The sequence below is a fragment of the Rhinolophus hipposideros genome, assembly GCF_964194185.1.
Source record: "Rhinolophus hipposideros genome assembly, chromosome: 9".
Classification (NCBI taxonomy): Eukaryota; Metazoa; Chordata; class Mammalia; order Chiroptera; family Rhinolophidae; genus Rhinolophus; species Rhinolophus hipposideros.
Genome location: NC_138055.1, coordinates 14,228,275 through 14,253,465, shown reverse-complemented (window position 1 = coordinate 14,253,465; position 25,191 = coordinate 14,228,275). Strand labels below are relative to the sequence as shown.

Sequence of the window (25,191 nt, the reverse complement as noted above, 5' to 3'; positions counted from 1 at the left end):
ATTAGTTCCAGGATGCTGCCATTCCTTCCATGGTGTTGCCTCCCCACATGGCAGCATTTTTATTACTTTCCTAAAACCTCAGACAGAAGTACCGTTCCATTCCTCAGGGGTGCTCTTTTATTAAAGGTCAGTAGAATCCTCACAGAAAGTAGCTTATTTTCCATCTCAGAAATGGAGTGATCTTTCCTTTGCAAGAATTATCTGCAACCTAATTAGGTCATTTAGTCAATACAAGATTCATTCTTCAAGAGTTTCCTCCCCAAAACTAAATTTCAAACACCTCATGGGCTCACAGCTTCACAAAACGGTCCTCTGATCCTTTAACTCTAAAAGACCAGGGCAGTGAGAGTGAGAAAATTAAACTGGACTGGCAGCTCTCCCACTGTCACTGAGTTGGTCAGAGTTGACTCAATGTATTTCCTGGTTTGAACAATGAAAGGTACTTTAGTTCACTAATTGTCTTTTCTTAAACCAAAACTCTTTCTGGATGTTGGTTGGCATGCCCAAGGAAAACCACAGCCAACCAGGCCGCCCATTGCCAGCAGTGGATGCCACAGAAGGCAGAAGAAATGGTAAGAAAGTGTACAAGCTACCTGCAGAAGAGGGGATACCAAGAAGGTTTACCAAGAACCATGAATCCCTGCTAAGACCATTAGTGTTATTTGGGGGCCCAAAATGAAATCTTAGGAGGGCAGAGCACCTGGACAGGATAGGGAGAGAAGTTGCATGGGAAAGGGGGTCAAGGGCACCATGTTTTACCAGCCATTAGGCTCCACCCTCCTTCCACAACCATCCCTGGGGCATTTCCATGAAAACAAGCAGAGGTCTGAGGTAATGGGCTCAGTCAACCATCACCACACACTCATCAGCTGCGCCCACAGTCTCCCTGATCATTCCCTCTATTGCTGTCTCAGCCTTTGTCACACACACACACACTCTCGCTCACACGATCCTGAATCTGAGAGAGCACTCACAATTGATCAGAACATCTCAGAAGCACCCCAGGATAAATGCTAAGGCTCTTGTACTTGGCACAGCAAACTTCTGAAAAAAATCATGCTCCCTGAATTGGGGCAATGAAGAGGGTAGAAATCCCGCCCCCCCCCAACCCTCCCCCAAACACAGCCTTAGTCTTCCCCTCCCTACAGGCACTCATCACATCCTTAACACCGGGTAGTGGAAAAGCCAGGCCTGTGGTTATCATACCTCTACTTATAGCCACTGCTAGACCCACCACGTATGGCTCAGGAGTATCTTGTCAACTCAAAATTCCAGTCCCCCTTATTGGGCAACAGAGCGAAGCGCTTAAGAGCCCAACTCCCAGAGCCAAGCTACCTGGGTTCAAATCCAGGCTCTGCCACTTACCAGCTGAGTGACCTTGGCAAGTTACTTAACCTTTCTGTGCCTCAGTTTCTTCATCTGTTAATATGAAGACTATCTATCCTCATTGGAAAGATGGTCACAGGACATAGTAGTAAGCACACTTTTAAGTGTTAGCCTGTTATTATTAGGCCGCAAGTCTCAGTTTAAGAAAGGAGAACAAATGAAGACATGCCTGGAGCAAATCCAGGATGATTAAAGATATGTATTGGCAGACTCTGTGCCTGAGATTACATTTGTGCCCTAGAGGGATAGGAGGGAGGTGGGAGAATGGAGGAGATAGTAAACTAACACTCAAAGCCAGCAAAGCCCCAGATAGAGGCAAGCCCAACTCTCTTCACTAGGGCCCATGCATTCCTCAGTCCCAAGTGGGGTTCCAAAGCACAGCTCTGAAACTCAGAGCCGTACCTAAGCAATGAACCCACTGTCAGGAATCAGGGTGGACGGTGGACCCTCTTCTCTACTCTAGGAGCCTTCCAAAGTGCATGCTGTTGATTGTCTGGGGCAAGGTAACAGAGCCCTCCCCGTCAATCTCCAAAGACCCTACATATTAAACGACAACACAGTTCCATTTTTCTTCCCCCCTTGAAAAATTAACTTCAAGTACAAGTGGTATTATCTGAGGCACTAGACATATTGAATTCCAGGAAACCCACGAGGGCGAGGCAGGACAAGCAGGGAGTAGCATTCGTTGTTAGTTGTTTTATTTCTAATCTCCAGCCTCTAGAAAAATGACTTGGGTGTAATCAAATGAAAACAATGAAAATAATACACTGGAAGGTCAAATAGCTAACTTAATAGGAAACTCATTAGAAATGTGGCTGGACAGACTCACAACTGAAGAGCTCATTCATGTGATTACAAGTGAAGAAAGCTCTCTGGTGCTGTGTTATTAACAGGGGGTTAGTCCTTCACTTGGATCCAGTCTGCAGAGACTTCATGTGGAACTTGTGAATCTGGCAGCAAAGGGAGTGTGTTAAAAGGCTCAGCAATTTGCCATGGGTTCAAAAGAGTAAACACAAGCATAATACACCACTTTGCCAAGTTCAACAAACTGTTTCACGGGGCTCTGAGTCCCTGATGAGGGCAGCAACCAAACGGCAAAGTAAGTAAGCCCCAGCCCAAAGGTATCACTCACTGCTCACTGGTGACTGCTGCCAGATACTCGTTCTTCCTTGGAATTCACTGATGACAAATGGTCAGACCAAGATGAGTTTCTAGAGCACAACTCTCATTTCCCCTTAGTTGCAAGATTAGGTCCATATTTCTCAGCCTGCCCAATTAAATCTGAATCCTTAGGGGTGAGGCTGAGACATCAGCATTTTTTATAACTGCCCCATGAGATTCTAATGTGTATCCAGCACTCGGAATCATGGATCTAGGCAATTTGGCTTCAACCTTTTCTTCGAGCACCTCCCAATAAAAGTTTCTACTCCAGCCTGAAAGGACCTCTCAGAGGCCTAAAGATTGATCGCAAGAGGAATAATATTTATTGAGCATGTACCCAGAACTGTGCTTAGCAATTCTATTCATTATCTGAGTTAATCTTCACAACTTTATCTATAAAGTCACTAGCTATTGGCCCCATTTTATAGATAAGAGAACTGAGCCTCAAAAAGGTTAAGTCACTAGCTCAAGGTCACACAGTAGCAATTGGCAGAGCCATTGGCTCATTCAAATCGAAGCATATTTGGACAATAAATACAAAGGGTGCCAAAAAGATGTATACACATTTTAAGAAATGATAAAACTATTAAAATAGAAATACTCAATATATACCGATAACCAAAGATGAATACAAGTCATGTTTGACTTCTGCAATTGCAAGAGGTGCTCAAAGTGGTTGCCATCAGTGTAATTTTAATAGTTTTTTCCTACCTTAAAATGTGTATAATCTTTTGGGCACCCTCTGTATATACTCACCCTACCAGAGCAGTATCTGGGACATAAGTGCTCTATAAATTTTTGTTAAAGGAATGAATGATTGAATCGTGAGTGAGTGAATGAATGAAAACAGTGATTAATTGACCGACAAAACAGTATTAATGACCGACAAACCTTATTAGATCAGTTCAGCCACCCTTGCATTTGGCCTAAATCAAGATTTGCTTGCTGCCTGAGAAACTGAACTAGGACACTTGAGCCTGAGAAGAACAATGTAAACTGCTTCCACTGCAGGTATTTTTAAATAACTGATGATAGCAATGCATCCCTGCTTTGGTTTCTCACCTCCTGAGCAAGGGTTTCTCAAATACAAGTGGTTCTCAAGCTTGAGAGGGCGTGGGAACACTGGGCCCCACCCTGGGGGGTTCGGATTCAGATGGGGGGGCCCAAGTGATATTCAGGCAACCGACCCCTGGACCACTCTCTGAGAACCGTTGCTCGAATGCAGTATTAGGCAGTTTATCAGGGTCCTGCCATTCTCAAGGGGTTACTTTCCAGAGGCAACAATAGTTTCTGACTCCAGAACCTCTGCTGGGTCTTATGGAAACACCTTGCACTGGTCCCACTGCCCCTGGCCACAAGTGAAGGGAAAGGAGAAGGCAAAGGTAGAATGCCCTGTCATTCAAGCCTGAAGCACACAATCCAGATTAACATCTGTGAGCTTTTCCACAGAACCTGTCTCTTAGTTTCTCCTCTGCATCTCTGGCTGGATGTTTAGAGTATTGATTTTTTTTTCTCACCAGGAGACAAGAACAAAAACCCCTTCCAGAAAGACTTATTAGAACCTCAGGAGGCACAGGTAGCTTGAAAAAGCATATTGTAATGCATACTTCTAGAAAGATGGGAGGAGCTTTTAACTGATAGTAAACTCAACCAAAGTGTCTTTATGGTAGAAATTTGGAGAATTTACTAGAATACAGAATCGTTTATGTCTTCTCATAGGCAGCAGGTTTAAGGCTCCCAGGGCAAGGTCATAAGACTCACATGCTTATCAAAGAAGTCATGTTTGTTTACTTGGTTTTGTTATTTTAAGTTGGAGAAACTCTTCCTAAGGCAAGAGATCACAGCTGACAAATGCCAACTAGGCTTCCTACTTTGTCCCAGATGGGAGCCGTGCTGAAAGGGGTGGCCAGTTCTAGCATATCACAATGCAAAGGGCCAATAAAGAGATGTAATCTTGCAGGGCCAGGAAGAGAGATATCCAGGAACAAAAACCAAGGGCATAAAAGTGAAGGCACAGGCCCAATCTCCCCCACGCCCCCACCTTTTCGCTTTTACCTGCAGGACGGTTACCAGATGGGGTGCTAAGGGTCCCTAAAGTGTGGCAAGATGTTCATTTTCATGATTGTGCAGATTGGGTCTCCTAGGCTTTCAAAGGGGAAATGGGGGTGAGACAACGTGCCTTTGATGTTTGAACTCCAATCCTGAAATCAGAACCTTAGGCAAAAACTGTTTTTATCTCTTCCATCCTAGGCAACCACGTTGAAAGCTCTGGCGGGCACTTCCTTTTCAGCTGCTCTTTCCATATTGTCAATTACCTCCCCGCTGAGCGAATGGAATTCCTTTGACTGAAAACAGGGGTCTAGCTCTGAGATGGTGCCAGAGATTTCTTCCTTTTTCTCTCGATTAGGTTACCTAGTATCACACACTGGAAGGGGTATTTCCATCCTCTTTTATTTGACTTAGCATTACAAGCCAGTTATGGTTTGTGTTGACACAGAGTTAACAGATTTGAGGGTTAATCACCTTCCCTCTTCGGTCAACAGGAGAGTAACCCCAGGGTCTGGTTCAAGAAACATTTGAAAGGAATTATTTTTGAGATTTGGTGAACAGCAGCGTTGAATCAGTGAGGTCCCAGATTTTATGGGCCTGCAGGTATTATGAATAATATATAATAACTTACACTTCCATGGACACTTCCGAGGAGTGTACTGGATTCGGACCCCAAGCTTCTTCCTGAGATGTATGCAGAAGTATTTTCTAAAATACCCACAGAGCTGGGGTTTAATGCTCCCACATATTTAAGACAGCAACCTCTGTGACAGGCAGAAATTCTCTGCATCACAAGGTCTAGGACAATGCCCCCAATTAGGGGTCACTGCAGACCACCAGATGGCTGGGTCAGTTTTAGGAGCACCAGCTTCAGAGTATCCCTGATAGGCTTTGACTCTCAGCCCCATCACTTATTAGCTGCTGTAACCTTGGGAAAAACTAAATTTTCCTTCCCATAAAATAGGGATGTTAACAGTGTGTATATCATGGATGTAAAGATTAAATGAGATCATACATATGCTCTTCCTAGCACAGGGTAAACACTCAACAACTTCTAGCTATTATTATTTTAGAGTGTAAATTTTAAAAGGCTATTTCTCTCATCAAAACCAATGGCTTGCCCTCATTCTTGGTGTAAAATCCACACTCCCTCCTTTAGCCATTGTAATCAAGATCTGAGTCTCTCCTGACACCATCTTACTCACTCATCCCCTCAGCCTTGCAAGCCCTCTGTCATGTCTACCAACACCACCTCCTTCCCTCTGAGCATTTGTACATACTGTTCCCTTTGCCTGGAATGCCAGGTCTTTGAAGGACTCACTCCCTGCTCCATTCGGGTCTCAGCTCAAAAATCCCTTACCACTTGTCCACTTGTCTACTCACTGAATGGCAGCTCCATGGAGCCAGAGCTTGTCTTGTTCACCCCTGGATTCCTAGAGCCTAGAACAGGACCTGGTACATACAAGCATTAAGCACTTACTTAGTATTTTTTTTTTTTTTTTAATGAATGAATAACTTTTTCTCTGAAACTAGTATCTCAAGATCACCAGATAATACGGACCAAGATGGTGCCTTCCCGTCATGGAAGCCTAAAGTTCCTAAACATACAGGGTAGGTGCATCATTGCTTTGTCATGTTGCTGTTCTTATTGTTGCTGCTGGTGTGTGTGTGTGTGTGTGTGTGTGTGTGTGTGTGTGTGTGTTTTAAATCATAAAGGTCGTTGTTGAAAAAGAAATTATAAATTTCTTTAATAGCTTCTATTCACTTGGCTAACATCCAAACATCCACTTAGATGCTTTGGCATTGATTTTTCATTAAGCAAATTAATGTATTTCCGCACACAGCTAAGGCTCTTGATTGGCCTGTCAAACAACCAATCAGCTTCCAGAGAGAAGGTTCCCTTTAACTCTGTGAGGAGCAGAGAGACCAGCCCCTATCACAGACTCAGGTCCCACCACGACTGCTGCCACCTCACGGCCCCTATCACACCCCGGGATTGAAAAGGACAGAGAAGGCCAGTCTGAGGGGAATGCCTGGGGCAGAGAGGTGGGCTGCAGAGCCAGCTAAACAAGACCCAAGGTCAGAAATACAGGGCTGAGGCCTGCCAGAGGTAAAAAAAACAAATGGGGTCAGAAGACCTGTGGCCCAAGACCACCACTAGCTGTGACACCCAAGTGTTATGGGCTGAATTGGATTCCCCCAAAATTCATATGTTAAAGTCCTAACTCCTAGTACCTCAGAATGTGACCCAATATGGATAAAGGGCCTTTGAAAAAATAATTAAAGTTAAATGAGGTCATTAGGGTGGGCCCTAATCCAGTATGACTGGTGTCCTTATAAAAAGGGGAAATTTCTACACAGACCTGTACAGAGGGAAGATGATGTGAAGACACAGGGAGAAGATGGCCATCTACAAGCCAAGAGGTCTTAGCAGAAAGCAATCCTGCTGACACCTTGATATTGGACTTTTAGCCTCCAGAACTGTAAGACAATAAATTTCTATTGTTTAAGCCATCCAATCTGTGGCACATGGTTGTGGCAGCCGTAGCAAACTAACACACCCAGCAAATCATTAACCTTCAAAATGGGAACACCTGGCCTGCCCACCACACAGATTTGCTGTGGGGATCAAACGAGACTAGATGTGGAAGAGCTTTGTAAACTACGCAGAATTCTACAGGTGACATCAGGATATCTAACTTCAATTTCAGAGTGAGGTCTTGGGGTCCTAGTCACCAAAGCAGGTGAAGTCTGGGGCTTGTGGGGTCAGAGTTGGAGGTGTAGGAGCTGGAACAGCGCATGGCGATCTCCTGCTCCTAACCCTGGGAGAGGGAGGGGAGCTGCCCTCCCACACAGTTATTTAGTGGATGTGGGAGAAACAGAACTTGCGTGGGAGAAGGGAATGAGAACAAAACAGAAGCTATACATCCCTAAGAAATTAAAAAGAAAAAGGGGCCACATTTAGGTCCCTGGGGGTTTTCTGGGTAAAAACAATACCTTTTATTTGTATGGCACTCTTGATGGCAGTGGGGATTTATTTTAACCTGAGAGTCTGATGAAAGCTATGCACTCTCTCCCCAGAAAAAAAATAACCCACACACTTACCACATACAACATTAGATACCAGCATGGTCCTATCCTGCAACGATGAAAATGTTCTATATCTACAATGTCCAATATGGCAGCCACTAGACACTGTGGCTGCTGAGCACTTGAAATGTGGCTAATGCGACTGAGGAACTGAATTTTTAACTTTTAAATTTCAATTAATTTGAAATACCTATCTGTGGCTAGTGGCTTCTGTATTCTACAATGTAGTGATATACTATTTCAGAGGGTTAACAGACCCCCTGCAGCTCACTCATGAAACACCCTTGCCAGTGAACCCCAGGTTAAGAACCACTTATGATGATTACATTGTCTTCAAACTAATTCTCTTTTTTGAGCTTACTAGCCCTTGTATTATCTATTTAATCCTACCGACAACCCTGAGAGAGGTAGGACGGTTATCCCCATTTTACTGGTGCAGTTACTGAGGCACTGGGAGGCCCGCCATCTTTCCCAAAGTCTCGTGTCTAGGCCACAGTGGAGGATTTGGGACTGACACCCAAGACTGCCTGATGTGAGAACTCGAACTCTTTTCCTGACTCCTAAAACCAATTCATAGGGTTTTATGAACTGAGATGAATGGAGGCCCAAGCTCCCACCTGAGGCCTTGATGGAAATTATTTCCAGTCTCCCAAAGAACTTTAATTCACGCTGGTACCCATCTGTAAAGTTCTAAGCAAGTGTTTCTCTTCTTCTTGAAGCCTCCAGCAGGAGCTGGACTGAGGCCAGTTGTCTGACCTTGGTAATAGAATGTTCTTCCTTTAAGGTTCATCGCTGGCCTTCGCTTGGAAGGGAGACAAATTCCTGTTCCCCACTCAGTCTGTAGGATTCCCAAGGCCAAAGAGGGCACAAGGCTAGTGAAGTCAGGCTTCTCTATGGCAGCCTCCAGTTACCACAGACGCCTCCCAAAAGAAGAACCTGGGACTTCATGCTGCGAGAACAGACTCTCTGCCTTCCTGATAAAGAAGGCTCCTGCTCTAGGCCAAGAAATCCCAAACACAGAAGTGCTCACAGAGCACGTGGGCTACCCCAGTCTACGCCATACAGGTCTCATCCACCACGACTGCCTTCAGGTTTCCATAATAAACGGGCCACATGGAGCAAGAACACTCAGAATTTAATAAAACGGACTCTCCTCCTGCATTTTGTATCGCTACTCACTTCTAACTTCTAATTCCCCTCATTCACCAGGCAGAGTCAGATTTGTTTTATCAGCCTGAAATTCTACTTTCGCCAATTTTTCTTCACAAAAACTCTTCTCTTCCAAGGCCCAGCCCGGATGCCACACATCTCCAAAGAAAACTTCTAACCCCCAGGCCTCCACGGTCCCAGAACATGTTGTTTATCCATCCCCGTAATACATTTTCTATCACACTTTGCAACACTTCTTGATCATGAAATCCACAGCATGTTCCTCTTTAAATGTCTAACCATGTTTCTCGCAGTGCGTAACAAAAAGTAGACACTCAGTCGATCCGTGGTTCCCAAGCTGTTAAAACACAGAAGGCTGGGTCCCACCCCCAGAGGTGCTGATTCGGCAGGTCCTGGGGAAGGCCCGGAAAGCTGAATTTCTAACAATCCCAATGTATGCTGAGTCTGCCCGTCCACAGACAGGCACTTTGAGAATCACTGCAAGAGATGTTTGTGGAATGAAGAGATGACTGAATGAATGAAACTTTCCCTTAAAAATCCTATCCCCAAGAACTCCAAAAATGAGCTTTAGAAAAATCAAGACAAATGATATTACCAACATTCACTTCTGGGTGAGGAACGAAAAACAGCAGGGAACCAGAAGAAGGAGAATTTTAAATATCAGAAAAACTCGAGAGTTAACATCTGGTTTTCTCTTAGTCCTGACTGTATAACTTCTTATGATCAGGCCAGAAATTAAAACTAGGTTCCTTTTTCTGACTCAATCATACATTAAAAACTATTCTGGACAAACACTCTGACTGGGGAAGTCCCAAGACTTAGAATTTTTCATAAGAAAATAATCAGAAATGAATGTAAAAATGATGTCCAAGGAGGGTCACTATAGCACTGTTTATAATAACCAGAAATTTGAAACAACTTAAATGTTTGACAAAAGGAATTAGAGTCCATAAGTTATGGTATTTCCATAAATGGAATACTATAAAGCCTTTTAAAATGTCCTTATAAGGGAATATTGACTGATATAGGAAGAGGTGCATAGTATAAAAAAATGGAAAAAGAAATCAAGCTAAAACAACAGTATAAACAGTATGAGCTAACTTTGAATAAAGACTGCATACAGAGGTAGAGCAGTAGATAAAAATATAAATATGGATAGAGAGCTATTTATCGAAGTAGGAGCTAGAATAGACATTATATTTTAATTTCTACATTTGCATTTTAATCATTTCTACAGTAAATATATTGTTTGTGTAATTCTTTTCCAGGATGTTTCAAAAAAATGATATGCTGTGGGAAGTTAATACTCTCCTTTTCTTCCCAGGAGAGACCAAAGTTAAAGCATGGGCATTTTTATAAGCGTCCCCCCACCCCACCCTTCTACAAACACCAACTACAAGGGACTCCACTGGTGTTGTACCAACAGATCCCTCTTCTTTCTCGAAGTTTCCTGGACCTGCTCAAAGGTCATTCCTCACTCAAAGAGCCTAACTTTGAGTCACTTGTGACACCACCCAACCCCTGAGCATCAGCTTTGCAGCATGACATTTACAATGTATCCTCCGTCACTTGGTCACCCAACAAATTGCCATTTTTCAGAAACCAAACTATCTCATATTGGCTTTCCATAGGCGGGTTGCTTAGCAACCGCCAAGGAACTGGGAAGGCGAAAGATATTTTATGATCAAATTGAGCCGTGATACGTGTGTCTGGTTGCATTCAAGGTAACCAAATAAAAGATAACACTCATCTATTTTTGCATCATGAGGAAAAATATACTTGGCTCCTGCCCAGAAGGGCAATTACCTAAAAATCTTGGCATGCCCCATGGTATGAGAAATGGTAACTGATACGGGGGTGAAAAAAAAAATCACTGACCTTCATAAATACTGATGATATGAGGATGGTTGAGGGATGACATGATCTCAATCTCTCGTCTGATGTGAACCATGTCTTGTTCATCCTTAATTTTGTCCTTACGAATGGATTTTATAGCAACCTATAAAGTCAGGAAATGAAATGTTACTCGGAGAACTAAACAGATGCAAATCAGCTATTGGGGGAGTCTGGAAAATAAATACAGATGTTACTTGTTGGCAGAGCCGACAATAACCAAAACAAAGCTTCGAAATACCCCCTGTCATGTCTTTCATTTATAGCAGAAACACCCTTCTCCCGACAACAGAAAGCATCAGGTTTTAACAGCCTGGGGTTTGGGATGGTGGATTTTTTTTTTTTTCATAAAGCGGAGGCTGCTTCACGTGACCAGATTCATTTACTCTAGGAAGCCTGATCCTTTGAAAAAAGAAAAAAAAAGAGCACTCAGTTTACAGGGTATCAATGATTAAACATGAATAGGTGAAATTAGTATCACTCAGCTCCACCGTGCAGCTGGTGGTGATGGCTACAAAAAGCTTAGTTGCATGCCCTATCTACAGGACAGTTCTGCTCAAACCTCGGGTTTTAAGCTCCAGGTTATACTGTGTTTATGCAATTGCTCAGAAGTCAAATCCTTCCTCTTGCTCAAAGCACTGTCAATAGCACGTGATGTGACCAAAAGGCTCTGCTAGAGAAAAATCAGGGTAAAACCCAGGAAGTGACAGCCAGACTCCCTGCCCAGCCCCAGTTGATTCCAAAACCTCCATACCAATGTCTCCTGCAAATACAAACCATTGAGAATTGCCAGGGCCAACACACAGAGCAATTACTCAAAAGAAATCCATAAAAAAAAAGGCACTGAATGACAATGGGAATCCAATAAGGAAAAATATACTGAGGGTGCCAAAAAAATGTATACACATGACTTGTATTCATCTTTTGTTATCGGTATATATTGAGTACTATAATTTTAATACAGTTTTTTCCTTTCTGAAAATGTGTATATATGTTTTTGGCACCCTCTGTATTTGCCAATGGATTCATCTTTGCTCGTGAACAAGTTGGCTGGCAATTTAATTCTCCTTGGTTATAGGGGGACAAAAATTACTTTGCTGGGAAAGGTATCCATGGGTAACAAGGAAGCCCACCAACCAATTTGCTGGCAGCTCCAAAAATCTGCTTCGTCCCCTCCCAACTGGTGCTGCTGCTGCCTCCCCTCACCTAGACCACCCTTTCATAGATGAAAGGCAGTTAAACCATCCTCTGGATTACAAAGGCACTAAGTGCTCTGGAGAAAAAAAAAAGTCCTTATTATCAGCAGCCCAGTACCACACCTTACTATCACAGGGTGAATGAACCCCAGTCAGCTCCAGCAGGATCATATGCACATCTGTGAACAATCGCAACTTCCAGCTTATGCCAGGCAGGACCCAACCAAACACTATACATGGAAACATTTCTAAAATACAGTGAGGCCACCTATGACTCAACAAGAATGGGGAAACTATTTTTATTATTGTTTTTGCTATTTACTGACCTCCGCAAAACAGGTTAGGTCAACTAGCAGCTTCTTGTATTTCTCCTTTGCAGAAACTTCCCCAAGGGAAATTGACTCAGTATTTGTGTCGTTCCTTGACTCTACACTAGTGGGAATCTTATTCACTGCTTTATCTCCAGTGCTATACACTGTGCTTGGCACGTGGCAGACCTGAGGAAACACTTAGTGTGGGCAGGCAGGCAGGTAGACAGACAGAAAGGGAAGGAGAGGGGAGAAGGAAAGGAGGGAGGGGTGGCGGAGGGAGGGGTTGATGTTCTCAGGTGATGAGAGCCCAGGCCAGAGAAGAGATAGTGGAATTGGAGCAAAAAAGGAAGGACCACTCCTGCCAAACACAGCCAAGACAGGCACGATTGCAAGATGACTCAGGATTTCTTTGACATCCTACCTACATGGGTAATTCAGGACTGGAGAAAGCAGAGAGAAAACACAGGACGTCCTGCTGGATACAAGGAGGTTGCACAAAGATGAATGAGCTTCCAGCTACAAGGCCCCTTTTCACCACGGTGCCAGGCTCAGAACTACCCCAGACCTTCAAGACAGCCCCATTCAGTATATAGCAAGAAAAGCTTCCGTATGCTGACGTCAAATGTAAAGATATGATTGGAAGGCTTTATTTTATCTGAGCAGGGCCTGCGATCCTGAAAGCTGGTTCTTGGAGGAAGCAGACAGTGAACACACACAGACAGGAGGATGTGGGTAGTAGCTATTGGACCAACTCCTACATTCCTCCCTGAACTAAAGAAGGCCTAGGGGAGAAACCACCCGTTTGATTCTGCAGCAGGCTGAACTTGGCCTCCAGGAAGCCCTATTGTCAAATGACAATAAGAATACATTCTTTTACCATCCAGGGTCAGGGGAGGGTGACGACATTCCAGGGGATAAGAAAATAAGCCCACTTGTCAATTCCCCCCAACAGTGGAGCCAGAGGCCGAGGGTCCCACGGTGCATTTGCCAGGGTTATGCTTCCAGCCCAGTGTGAAAAGGGGAATGCCTACATTCTAATAAAACCCCACTCGGCACTGAGGAAACTAAATGAGCTCCATAAATGTTAATAAGCATGGTGGTCGTCCTCCCACAAAAGCTTCCCTCTTCTGACAATGAATCTTCTATTGAAAATGTAAGAGGGCTCATTCTGCGCCCGATTTCAAAAGGATGGTGGGAAGTCAGGAGGAGACAAATGCTAGAAATCACTTAGAACTGTGTAACTGCCAAGGTCATAAGGAAGGCTTTCATTTCAACTCCCAAGAGCAGTGAAATGACTCACCCAAGGTCGTAGAGCCAGTTAATAGCAAACCACAAAAACAATAACGACAGGAATAATAGCAGGCACTCAAGGAGCACTTAATATGTGGTATGGACACCGCGCTGAGTGCTTTGTACACCCCAGAGCTTTATATCCTTCTCATCATTCAAGGTTCAGCTTCATGCCATGCCTTGGGGAGGCCCTCTCTGACACCTCTAGCTGATAAGCACCCCCCCCCACACCGCCCACTTCTTTCTCTGTACACTTTTCCTCATTTTATCTTCTTTGGGCCATTTTCCACCATCTGAAATTATCTTGCTTCTTTGTTTGCCTATGGGCCAAATCCAGCCCCAATCCTGTTTCTGTAGGACCCAGAGAGCCAAGAATGGTGGTCACATTTTTAGAGTTGTTTAAAAAGGAGGAGGAGATCAATAAATGTAGCTCCTGTAATACAATATAGCGCCTGCTTCATGAAGTTGAAGGATAAACTGAGCCAGGGCACAGTGAAGCAGTATTGCCTAATGGTTAGGGATATGGCTTTGAGCGCTGGCTGAAATCCCTCACGAGCTGTGTGACCTTAGACAGGTTACATAACCTCTCTGTTTTCCAGTTTCCTGCTCTTTCAAGTAGGGGAATAACAGTAACTGCCGCATGAGTCCCTCCCTATGAGGATTACATGTTAGGTGCTTAGCATGTGCCTGGCCCGGGGTAAGTGCCCAATAAATCTCAGCCATGTTTAACCCAGAGAATGCCTCATACTTATGGCCTTCCTTCCTTCCTTTTATCCTCAGAACAAACTTGACTTCCTGCTGGTTCCTCATGGGACAGCAAGCGAAGGCCTAGGAAATGGAGAAGAGGTTTCCTCCCAAAGTACATAAAGGGCAGGAGAGTATCCCTGCTAGGTTTTTAAATTGTACCCTGATCTGAAATGTCAGGAGGCTCAGAGCCACTGAGGCCCACCATAATCATCACGGCATTTAAGTGTGAGACCAGACAGAAGGACGGAAAACTTGAACCCTGGACCATCTTTCCCCATCTCCTTCTCATGGTTGCCCATCAAGTGAACAGGGGAATAAAACCTTCCTCCTCCTTGACATCAAAAGTCTGACTCAGGAATCCACTTCAGCCTTTCTGGATTTTGGCTGTTCATTCACTTATTCTTTAGAGCACCTCCCAGGTACCAAGCATAGTGCTGAGACAACACAAAAGGGAGCCAACAATATTCCGTCCCAACTCTCAAGATGGGAGGCGGTGGGGAGAAGGGCAAGAAGCACAAGTGACACAAATAACTACATAAGTTCCCTCATGGCCAAGGGCTACCAAAGACACACACACAGATGCTAGCATGACGGAGAAAAGCTCCTCTCCAGTGTTCTTCCATCCTCACCCGCATCTACAAAGACAGGCGGAGGTAAGGAAGGCCCAGCAGGAAGAGATTACCAAACGTCTGAAATCATACACCCTCAAAAAAAGAATCCAATTTGTTCTTGCATGAGTCACACAGATGTCACTCCACCTTCAAAATGACTGGAGCCGGGAACTCAGGTATTTGAGCCCGACACACAGCACAGTCACTTTCATAAATGTCCCATGTCTAGACGGCACCGTGTGCCTTATAAAACGGTCTGCTTTTAAATAAGGCCACCCTACAGTTTAATGTTTAAACCGTATGCAGCAAGCAGCAGGTCTGGCCGTGGACCTGCAAACTCTACCCTGGAGTGCCTACCTGTTTAAGAGGCAAACAGCTCAACCAATTCCCATCCCTTGTTAAATGTAACAGGCCCAGGTTCCTCTTTCACAGAAGCAGTTTTTCCTTTTTTGAATAATCACCAAAACCACCTACTCTGCAGCCTGCCACAGAGGCCGCTGTGATTATTAAGAGCTCAGTGATCTAGGCAGGGTGAATGGGGAAGCAGAGCAGCATGGTGAAAGCTCAGGGTTTTACTGGCTGGGTGAGCTTAAGCGAGCCTGAACCTCACAGGTCTCAGTTTCCTCACCTGTAAAATGGGGTTAGCAAGTGCTACCTCCTGGCGCTGTTGTAAGGAGTGAAAATAATGTAATTAAACTTCTTGGCACATAGTAGGTGTTCAATGAATGGTGGTGACTATAAATGAGTCCTATCAGATAGGGGTCCTAGACCATATTTTAGGAATGATGAGCCCACAGCAAATCATCTCTCCCCTCCCTGTTTCCCCCACACATATTCCTCCTCCCCGCATTTGTACTCAGTCAACGGCAGGTTAAAATTAAAATTCATATTCAGCCTGCATGCTCACATACAGCAGGGCAGACAGCTGTCTTCCTGGCCTGCTCTGGGGAGTGAGGAAAATTCTAGGCAGGTTGTATTTCAGGCTCTCACCAAGAGAATCACAGCCCTCTTCCCTCCACAGTCATGTCCCACAGATGCTCATTCACTGCCATATGTCGGCCTTCGGGGAGTGTTCTAGAACGGTGCCTCTCAAAGAGGGGTCATGGGCATCTTGTTAAAATGCAGATTCTGAATCCAAAGGTCAAAGGTGGGGCCTGGGATTCTGCATTTCCAGCAAGCTCCCAGGTGATGCCAATGAGGCAGCTCCAGGGACCACACTTTGCGGAGCAAGACCTTAGTGCTCTGCTCTTGGCCTTGACATATCAATATTTTTAAATCAGTGGCAATAGCTTAATAGCAGTGACTCACGTTCATTAAGTGTTAACCATGTGCCAGTGGGCCTTATCTTATTTACTCCTAACGACAGCCTCATTTTACAGGGGTGGAAACTGAGGCACAGAGCAGATACATATTGCCCAAATTAGCTCCATGTAAAAGATGGAGCTAAGATTTGAACCCAGGCAAGCTGAGTCTAAAGGTTGCTGATTCTTGAGGCTATGCATAAAGTCGGAATGGACAGCAAATATGGCAGGTGACAGACAATCTCCAAGGACCCCAGTCTCCGAAGTCCAGTGTAAAGCAGATGAAGTTTTACAGGGTCATATGTGAGGTGCCAGGAGGTGGAACTGAGGGAGTAAGCTGCAGGGAAGACGCATGGCCATAAACACGGCATTAGCATCACTTCGTGAGAACAAGTTTGCATTATCTGGCCACAGGAGCTGGCAGCTTCCCTGCCATTCACAAGATGTGATCTCACACCCAGCCACGTGCTACGGGAGCTGCAGGGCACTGAGTCAGAGGCAGAACAGGGACCTTTTCTAACCAAGAGGCCAACGGCCACTTGCAGTGGAAACAGGCAGCCAAGTTGGAGGCCAGCGTACGGGCTCCTGCTCTTGTCTGGTTGATGGTCAGAGTTTGACAAGGCACAGCTCCACATGGGCCACAGGGGTCCAAATATCCCCAGGATCACCAAATGGCTTTCACTCAGAAAGGCTGTCCCTGGCCAGCACCCTGATGAGCCACCCAGGAGGCCGTTTTGCAGCCAAATATCCTAATTCAATGACCCCCCAGCTCTCTGAGAGCAGCCTGGCCAACTCAGGACAACATCCTAACAAGTTGCCATGATGCAACTGGCCCCACAGGGACCCAAGCCAGCAACGCCGCAGGGCCCATGGGCTCCTTCCTCTCCGGACTGTTGATTCATGTCATTACATGGATGTTTTTTCAGACAGAAGCAGGTTGGAAGCCAAGAGTTATATCATCCGGCTCTGAGAAGAGGCACCCCGATGCCAAGGAGCATAGCCTGTGTGAGAAAGAGCTTTTTCTTCAAAGAATGGCATCCCACCATTCGCCACCACCAGTCCTTCAATCTTGTAAGAAGTTCTGAACTACATAATCCTCTAGAACTCAGTTCTCAATCCTCTCCATCCCAAAACTCCCCATCAGAGATGATGTTTCCTCAGATGATATTGATTTTTCTCCTGCCATGAAAAAAAATGTGTTCTATTTCCAGAATTTAAGCAGCAAATCAGATTTTGATTTGACGGTGCCAGGGCCTGCTTAGGAGGACCTCAGAGAGGCCTGGGACGTTTTTATTTACACATATATTCCGTCCTTGCTCTCTGTCCCCTCCCCCTTCAAGAACTGAGCTAAGACTGTCATCACTGCACGTGGTAATGCCTCCTGGGAAGTGGAATTAATGACTAAGACGCCATGTGCAGATGTGCACTCCCTGTATGGTGGGCGTTGGGATTTGTAAACACAAGATAGTGGCCATGGCTGAACGAGCAGCGAAAAGAAGGCCGATGGGAAATTAACACCAGTAGCAATGCCAAAAGCAAGCAACAAGGCAGCTCAGAGCACACAATTAGATTCTTGGAGAGAGCAATCTTCCAAAAGGTGGTGAGCGCACCGCCTGCATCAGATCCCCTGGTTGGGGAAAAAGGGGAAACTGATTGTCAAAATGCAAATTTCAGGGCCCACCCCCCAGATCTCCTGTATTGGAGAGTGGGGGGCAAGCTGGTTTCAGCATTTCTTACAAGCTTCCCAGGTGATGCTATTGCACTCTGAAGTTTGAGAAATGCCATCTTAAACCACAGTCCATGAAGCCATGACAGCCCTTATTATTCTGTGACTTAAATATCACACCGTCACATCAAACATTAGGTGATAAGTGAAAATTAATGAGCTGCCCCTCTATATAGAGGGGAATTATAAACATGCTGCTTCCTGAAGGGGACTCCGTGAACCAAATTAATTTACCCCTTGGCAAATGAAAGGCTTGTTCCCAGCAGCCGTTCCTCTCCTCCGAGCCCAAGGCGGGCCTGTGGATGCTGGAAGGGCATGGAAGCTGGCTCCCGATGGATCACTTCATGCTCGGCACACAACCTGGGGCTCCCACGCCTGGTAAAAGTGAATGTGTGCAAAGGAGGCGAGGAGAAGTGAGCTCCCGAGCCTCACGTCCTGCTCTGCTTTGTGAGAGAGGATCTGGCTGCAGCTACGAGGAGCCTTCTTACCAGGATCCTCTGAAGTCTCTCCAGGCTCTGCTCCAATAAACACCCCTAAGGCTCCCTGCATGAAAAGGCATCTAGTACCACCGGAGACACTACACTGGCAACCAGAGTCACAGAAAGACGAAAAATGCAAAGCTGTGGGCAAGCAGCTATTTATTTTTCGACTTTCAAGTTTCCAAAAGCCAAATGCAACACCACCTCCAAATTCTCCACTGCCACGGCTCTTCTTCTAGGTAACAAGTACCCTGGAGACAGAGGGGCAGGGACGGACCGGAGGGCTGAGGTTACTTAGAAGCTGGACAACCTCAGCTGGTAGCATCACATCGCTCTGACGCTGTTTATAACACGGATTGGATACGCTTAGGGTTGTGCAACTTTTATTTATCAGCCTCCGAGCCCAGCAGAGTCCCAGCCAGAACTGCTAATAAACCCAGCATCACCACTTAGGCCTTGTTCCCAGCATCGGTCACAGCAACTTGGCCCAGGCGCCCCCTCAGAGAGGTCCTCAGGCAAGCACGTCACAGCCTCAGTCTCCTTATCTGCAAATGAGGGTGACCAGAGCACCAACCCCACAAGGCTGCCATGGGGCTCGTAGCAGATGGTGTACACAATGGAGGGCAGAGAAGACCAACGGTCACTGGCATAGGAGAAGTGAGTACCATTACCATCAGCAGATGTTAGAGCTGCAAGGACCTCAGAATGTCCTATTGCCACCTCCACTCCCCCATTTTCCAGATGAAGAAACTGAGTCCAGAGGAGGTTAAAGCACAGTCCAGGTTCATGCAGTTAACAGCAGTACTGCAATTGCACCAAGAGTCCTGAGTCTTACTGACTCCAGCCTGGGATTAATACTCTGGGTAAGGAGTCCAAATTCCAATTCCACAGCCTAAGCCAGCAGCAGAACAGAAACTACCAGAGAAAGCTTCCACATTTACATACGAGGCGGGCTCCAGGGCAGCAAAATCCCCAGAACTGATATATTATTAATGCACCGAGATGGGCAGTGACAGGTACTCCTAAATGTGCTAGCAAATTATGACCGGTTTCACAGCGTGGGGCGTTATTTCAGCTCCATCTAATGCTAGGGGTCTGTCCTCACACAAACATGCTGGGGACACTGTTTTCAGTCCAATTCAGTCCAAACCTTGTTCCAATTTCTGAAGCCTGATTTGACATCATACGTGAATAGGCACACGAAGTTTTTATCCCATTATTTCTTAATTCACTGAAAACATCGCTTTTAAATATTAACTTCAGGTTGCTACCGAATCACTGACCTTGGCAACAATGAACAAGGGACACAAAAAGCCTAAGGAACAAAATGAGTTTTCCAAAGGGAAAGGAAATCTGTCAATTGAATTTAGCTGATCCAAGTGAGAACAAAGGGGGAAAAAAGTTTTTAATTCCTTAAGATGATAAAATACATGTAACATGCAAAAACAAGGTGGGGGGCATGACTTTAAAATTTACTTCGTATTTTAACCATGGGGGACTTTATAGCTAAGGGAAAGAGATGATCCTTTAGAAGTTATTTTTATCCTGACAGATTCACTCTTATTCAGAAAACTGATTTATGTCAACGAGAGCGTGCAGAGACCTATCAGATAGGGAAGGAACAATAACCCAGGCTGCAATTTGTCCCCCTGGAGGCCTCATTCATCATCGTCTCACAAGCAGAAGCTTCTTTTCCTTCCAAGGGAAGCTCTCATTGTCCATTACCGAGAGAGTTAACAGACTGGTTCCTGCTCCACAGCCCAATTGCAACATCCATCTGGATGCTTATCAGCCCGCTAATTCCCGCCCCACAAACCTGCCTGGGAGGCCTGTGACAGCAGCACCTCCGGCTCCGAATGTCCAGCCCCCCCAAGGAGCATGCTCAGTCTGGACATTTTCTGCCACCCATCAGGCAGGTTGCCTCCGTGAGCTTTATCCAACACGCGTCACTTTATCCAACACGCGTCATTCAGTTCCTACCCTGGGAGGGACTGGGGCAGAGGTCTGCAGTCAGTACAGGGACCCCAGGAGCAGCCTGGCAGAGGAGTGTGTTCATATCCCCGGATACCTGTGTTTGTCCTTCTGTCTGCCAGCACCCCTCCACACCCTGTCGCCTGCAACTAACTCCTTCAGCTGACCCGCTCCCCCACATCCACCCCCACCGTGCATATACAGGACCCCTTTTATAACCTCACTCACGGTTCTTGTAGGGCTTCATTCGCACTGGGACCTCGTCTGTTTCCTTCACTACATCCCCTCTAGTGCCTAGCAAGTGCCTGGTATATAGTAAATGCTACAAAGCTGTTGCTAAAACGGACCCCAAGTATTTAAAAGGACCCTTAACATAAATGTTAAATGAAGTAATTCACACAAAGAAAGACAAAGGCTGTATGATCACACCCGTGAATCTAAAAAAGCCAAATTCATAGCAACAGAGAGTAGATTGGTGGTTGCCAGGAGCAGGGGGGGTGGGAGTGGGGGTGGGGGAAATGGGGAGATGTTGATCAAAGGGTAAAAACTTCCAGCTATACGATGAACAAGGTCTGGGGATCTAATGCACAGCACGGTGAGTATAGTTAACAATATTGTGTCATATACTTGAACGTTTTAAGAGAGTACCTCTTAAATATTATCACCACACACACACAAAATGATAGTTTTTGTGTAAGGGGATGAAAGGGGTGGAGGTATTAACCAACCTTATTGTGATAATTATTTCACAATATACACGTGTACCAAACCATTACTCTATACACCTTAAACTTACGTATGTCATATATCAAATGTCAATCATAGCTCAATAAAGCTGGGTGGGAAAGGACTCTTAAAAAAAAATAAAGCCATAGCAGGACATTTCATCATCCCACAGCCACCTGCCACCAAGTCTTCTTTTACTTGCTAATGTCTCAAGCATTGAATCCTTATGTGTCCCGAAATCACTGAGTCTGAACTTGCTGGTCTTTAAAATGAGATAATAAGAGAGCCCTCTCCAGAAGGGCTGGGAGATAATTCACAACAGCTAAAAGTAATCATAACAATCACCAGTTATCAGGCGCTTAGTATATGCCAGGCAGTGAGCACTGTTGCGTTAAACATCTCAACCTCTCATTAAATTCTTGCAGAAACATGATTGTTTCTGCTTTCTCAATGAATATAAACTGACTCTGAGGAAGGTTAAGTAACTCGCCCTGGGGCACACACCTAATGAATTGGAGAGCTGGGTCTCACTAAACTCAAACGACCATACTCTTAACCTCTGTACCACTCCGACAAAGCAAGCCGTACTTTGCCTGACACAATCGTCGGTGTCTGATGGATGTGAGCTCAGTCGGAGTCTCTGGAGATGAAGGCCCACCAAAGCCACACAGGCCTCCCCCCACCCTAAGTCTTTTTTTAAGCTAAAATCTGAATCACTTCCATCTTCATTGGTGTTCCTTGCTGCTCTCTGTGAGGCCAGCCAATGCAGCTGTGCAAAAGGCAGCATTGGACAGGAGGGTCTGGGAGGCATGTCCCTAAAATGATGCAATAATGAGTCAATTCTCCAGTCAGCAATTTTGGGAAATCTACTCCAAAAACAGCATTGATCCAGGTGCGGCAAAACATGACCCAGACCTACCTAACCTTCAAGTTGTTTACAATCCAACTGGAAAGGGCAGCGGACATGGAGGGCTCCTCTCTGACCTGCACGCATCCAACTTTCTACTAGTTGGAACATCCCGGCTTTGTTCTGGGGAGTAGCCCTACCCCATTGACTGTCAGTCAAGATAATTAATTCACTCTCCCCACGCCAATGGGTGGACCTATACTCCTAGAGTTTGCCTAAGCAGATGCTCTTTCGCCAGAATTGAAGTTTGAGTGGTCTGAAAATGGCAGAGGCATTCATTCCAACAACAATCTCTGAAAAGACAATTTATCATTACTTCGTCCTACCTAGATCCTCGGGGCTTCCTTGGGTCTTGTCTTTTGCCAAGCCTGGCCCTCTGGGATACACCACACCACATAAATTCATTTTCTCCTTAAATGAGTCAAAGAGTCCATTTCTATCACTTGCCACCAAGACCCTTCTACTGGGAGATGTCCATGAGTTGATGTGGGAAGACAGAACACAAGGTTACTAAGCAGGTTACTAAGAACAAGGTTACCTGCTATGTTGTGGGCTACAGAAGTCAAAGAGGGCTCCAGGGAGCAGCTGGGACCTGAGATGGAACCAGAAGATCCACAGGCTTTGGCACAAAGAGACTATCAGTTAAGGTACTTCACCCTCCTTGTGCCAATGGGGAGACACGTAACCCTAGAGTTTGGCCAAGGAGAAGCTCTTTGTAGGACCCTAAGACACTTCCCAGCCAAGTGTGCTTTTGTGAGATCACAGGTGAACTGATTTACCTGTGCAGAGGTGGGGCCTCCCAAGAAGTCCTTCTGTGAACAGCTCCCATGTCCACCCGTGTTTCACTCACTCCTAAGTAAGACCAGACTGGGGTCTCACTTTGCTCCATGGTTCACTTTTCCATCCCCCAAAAGAGCCAGGAAAGTATCTCCACTGTCCCTTTTGCTCATTATTTCACTCGAGGTACTAGTCGCAATGCCATCATCAGGTTCCATCCAGATACAGTGTTTACAATAATTTCCTTTCACACCACAATAAAGCTATCTTAAACCGTTGTGGTGTTTTGTCTTTTTTTCTTAATCTGGCTCATTGAGGGTTTTCTTAATCTGGCTCATTGAGGGTAAGGATCATTTTGACCAATCTTACAGAAAGGTGCAGGAAGTCTAGCCATATTCTCTGCCAATAATGTTCACATCTCTAAAATAGTTACCAGTTGTTATGGACTGAATTGTGTCACCCCCCCTCCCCAAATTCCTATGTTGAAGCCCTAACCCCAGGTGTGACTGTTTTTGGAGATGGGCCCTTTAAAAGTTAATTAAGGTTAAATGAGGTCATAAGGGTGAGGCCCTGATCCACCAGGGTTAAATGTCCTTATAAGAAGAGGAAGAGACACCCGAAGCATGTGCACACCAAGGAAAGGCCACGTGAGGACACAGCAAGCATCTGCAAACCAGGAAAAGAGCTCCCACCAGAAACCAATCTTGCTGGCACCTTCATTTTGGACTTCCAGCCTCCAGAACTATAAGAAAGTAAACTTCTGTTGTTTACGCCACTCAGTCTGTGGTTGGTCTCTCTGCTATGGCAGCCTGAGCAGACTGACACACCAGTCATTCATTGTCCATGCCCCCTAAATCGTAGTCAACATATAACCTAACAAAATGGAGGGTAATTCAGGGTCAATACCAGGCAGAGTGAGCAGAGAATGCAGGACAGGAACCCTAATTGCTTTGTCCCCCCACCCCATGTCCCTAATATTTAGAAGAGATATTCTAGTAGTAGACATTCAATAAATAGGTGTTGAGTTGAACTGAATCCAATACAATGAATATCATAAGTCTTAATTTTCACAAGAATGATTCCTTTCTCACCTATCAACCCACTACCGCCAACCTGGCCCAGTATACACAAGTTGCTGAATTCAGTCAAATGGCACAGATGATATCCCGGATTCCACTCTGGTCCATATTGCTTTTGAACTTGTGGGTAAGACCACAAACCCATAGATGCAACACCATGGAGTAAATGACCACCTCCTATGTATACAATGCCACCCCACTTTATTTTACTCTCCTCACCACCCCCTCAGTCAGGCAGAAGAGGGGAACTGAAACTGAGAAAAAGAACTAACTCTCCAAATCCCCCACAGGTCCTAAAGTCAACACCCAAGTTTCAACCCAGGTACTTGGATTCTGTGGCCAATGCTGCTTCCACTGGCCCACACCTATTTCCACATTTCATCAAATCTATGGAAACACGGGGTAAAGAAGAAACACCCTGAGTCGTGGCCTTGTGATACTTCCTTTCTCTGAAGCTTAAGCCTTGTGGAAAACTAAACTCAGATATAGGACCGTTCAAACGTCGTCAACAATCTGGCCAGGGAGCTAATCAGAACAACTTGAGAGCGCGGCTAAACAAGGACACCCCTTCCTGGATCAAGCATTGTCTTTATGGCACCACTTCATAAGAACCATTCCCTTACAACAAAACTGTCAAATCCAGCAACCACAGGCCAGAAACATCCCAGCTGAACCCCGCCAAGCTGCTTTCTGATGTACTGTACACAGAAATACCAATATTCCCCAGATGTTCTCCATGTAAAACATTTGGTTTGAGACACAGCCCTTCTTTCCTCAAAACTCTTACATTTGTTTAATGGACTCATACAGCTCAGCTAAAATATCCTGGAGCAAATATCTGAAGCCAGCCCAGCTCTGATGCAAACACCCCATCTGCAGAAAAGACAAACAAGTAAATAAGACAAACCTCCCCAAGATTTATGCTCCCTGCATCTTTAAGAAGGTCATAAAATGTAAGCAATGTACAGATAGTAAGGCATGTTGCTTTCAAGTGTGTTTCTGCGCCCGTCTCCATATTAATCTAAGACTGATGTTCCAACAGAGAGTAGGTCTGGCATGCTGAAGAGGAGGCTACATTCTGCTCGTTCCTCCCTCAGGAAAGAAGTTAAAAAAAAAGAAATCTGTCACTTGAGCAATGTAGATGATCAAGGTAAAGGTAGGTTTTTTTCTAGATCCAGTTATACAAATGTAGCAGTAGCTTCTTATTCCAAAGCCACTTTCTAGAACACAGATGGCAAAATGGGAAATGCACTGGACCTTGAGTCAAGAGACCCAGCTTGGCCACATACTAACTGGGTGAGCCTGGCTTGTCCCACTCCCA

General features: G+C 45.2%; 1 protein-coding gene across 3 annotated transcripts in view; it reads right to left on the bottom strand.

The window, feature by feature from the left end:
- Positions 1-25,191, bottom strand: part of NUAK1 (NUAK family kinase 1) — a 71,393-nt gene that overhangs the window by 27,967 nt on the left and 18,235 nt on the right. For all 3 annotated transcript variants that reach the window (XM_081060848.1, XM_081060847.1, XM_081060849.1), the window contains one exon: positions 10,735-10,855. In XM_081060848.1, the coding sequence (XP_080916974.1) occupies positions 10,735-10,855 (121 nt within the window). The remainder of the gene's footprint in view (positions 1-10,734; positions 10,856-25,191) is intronic.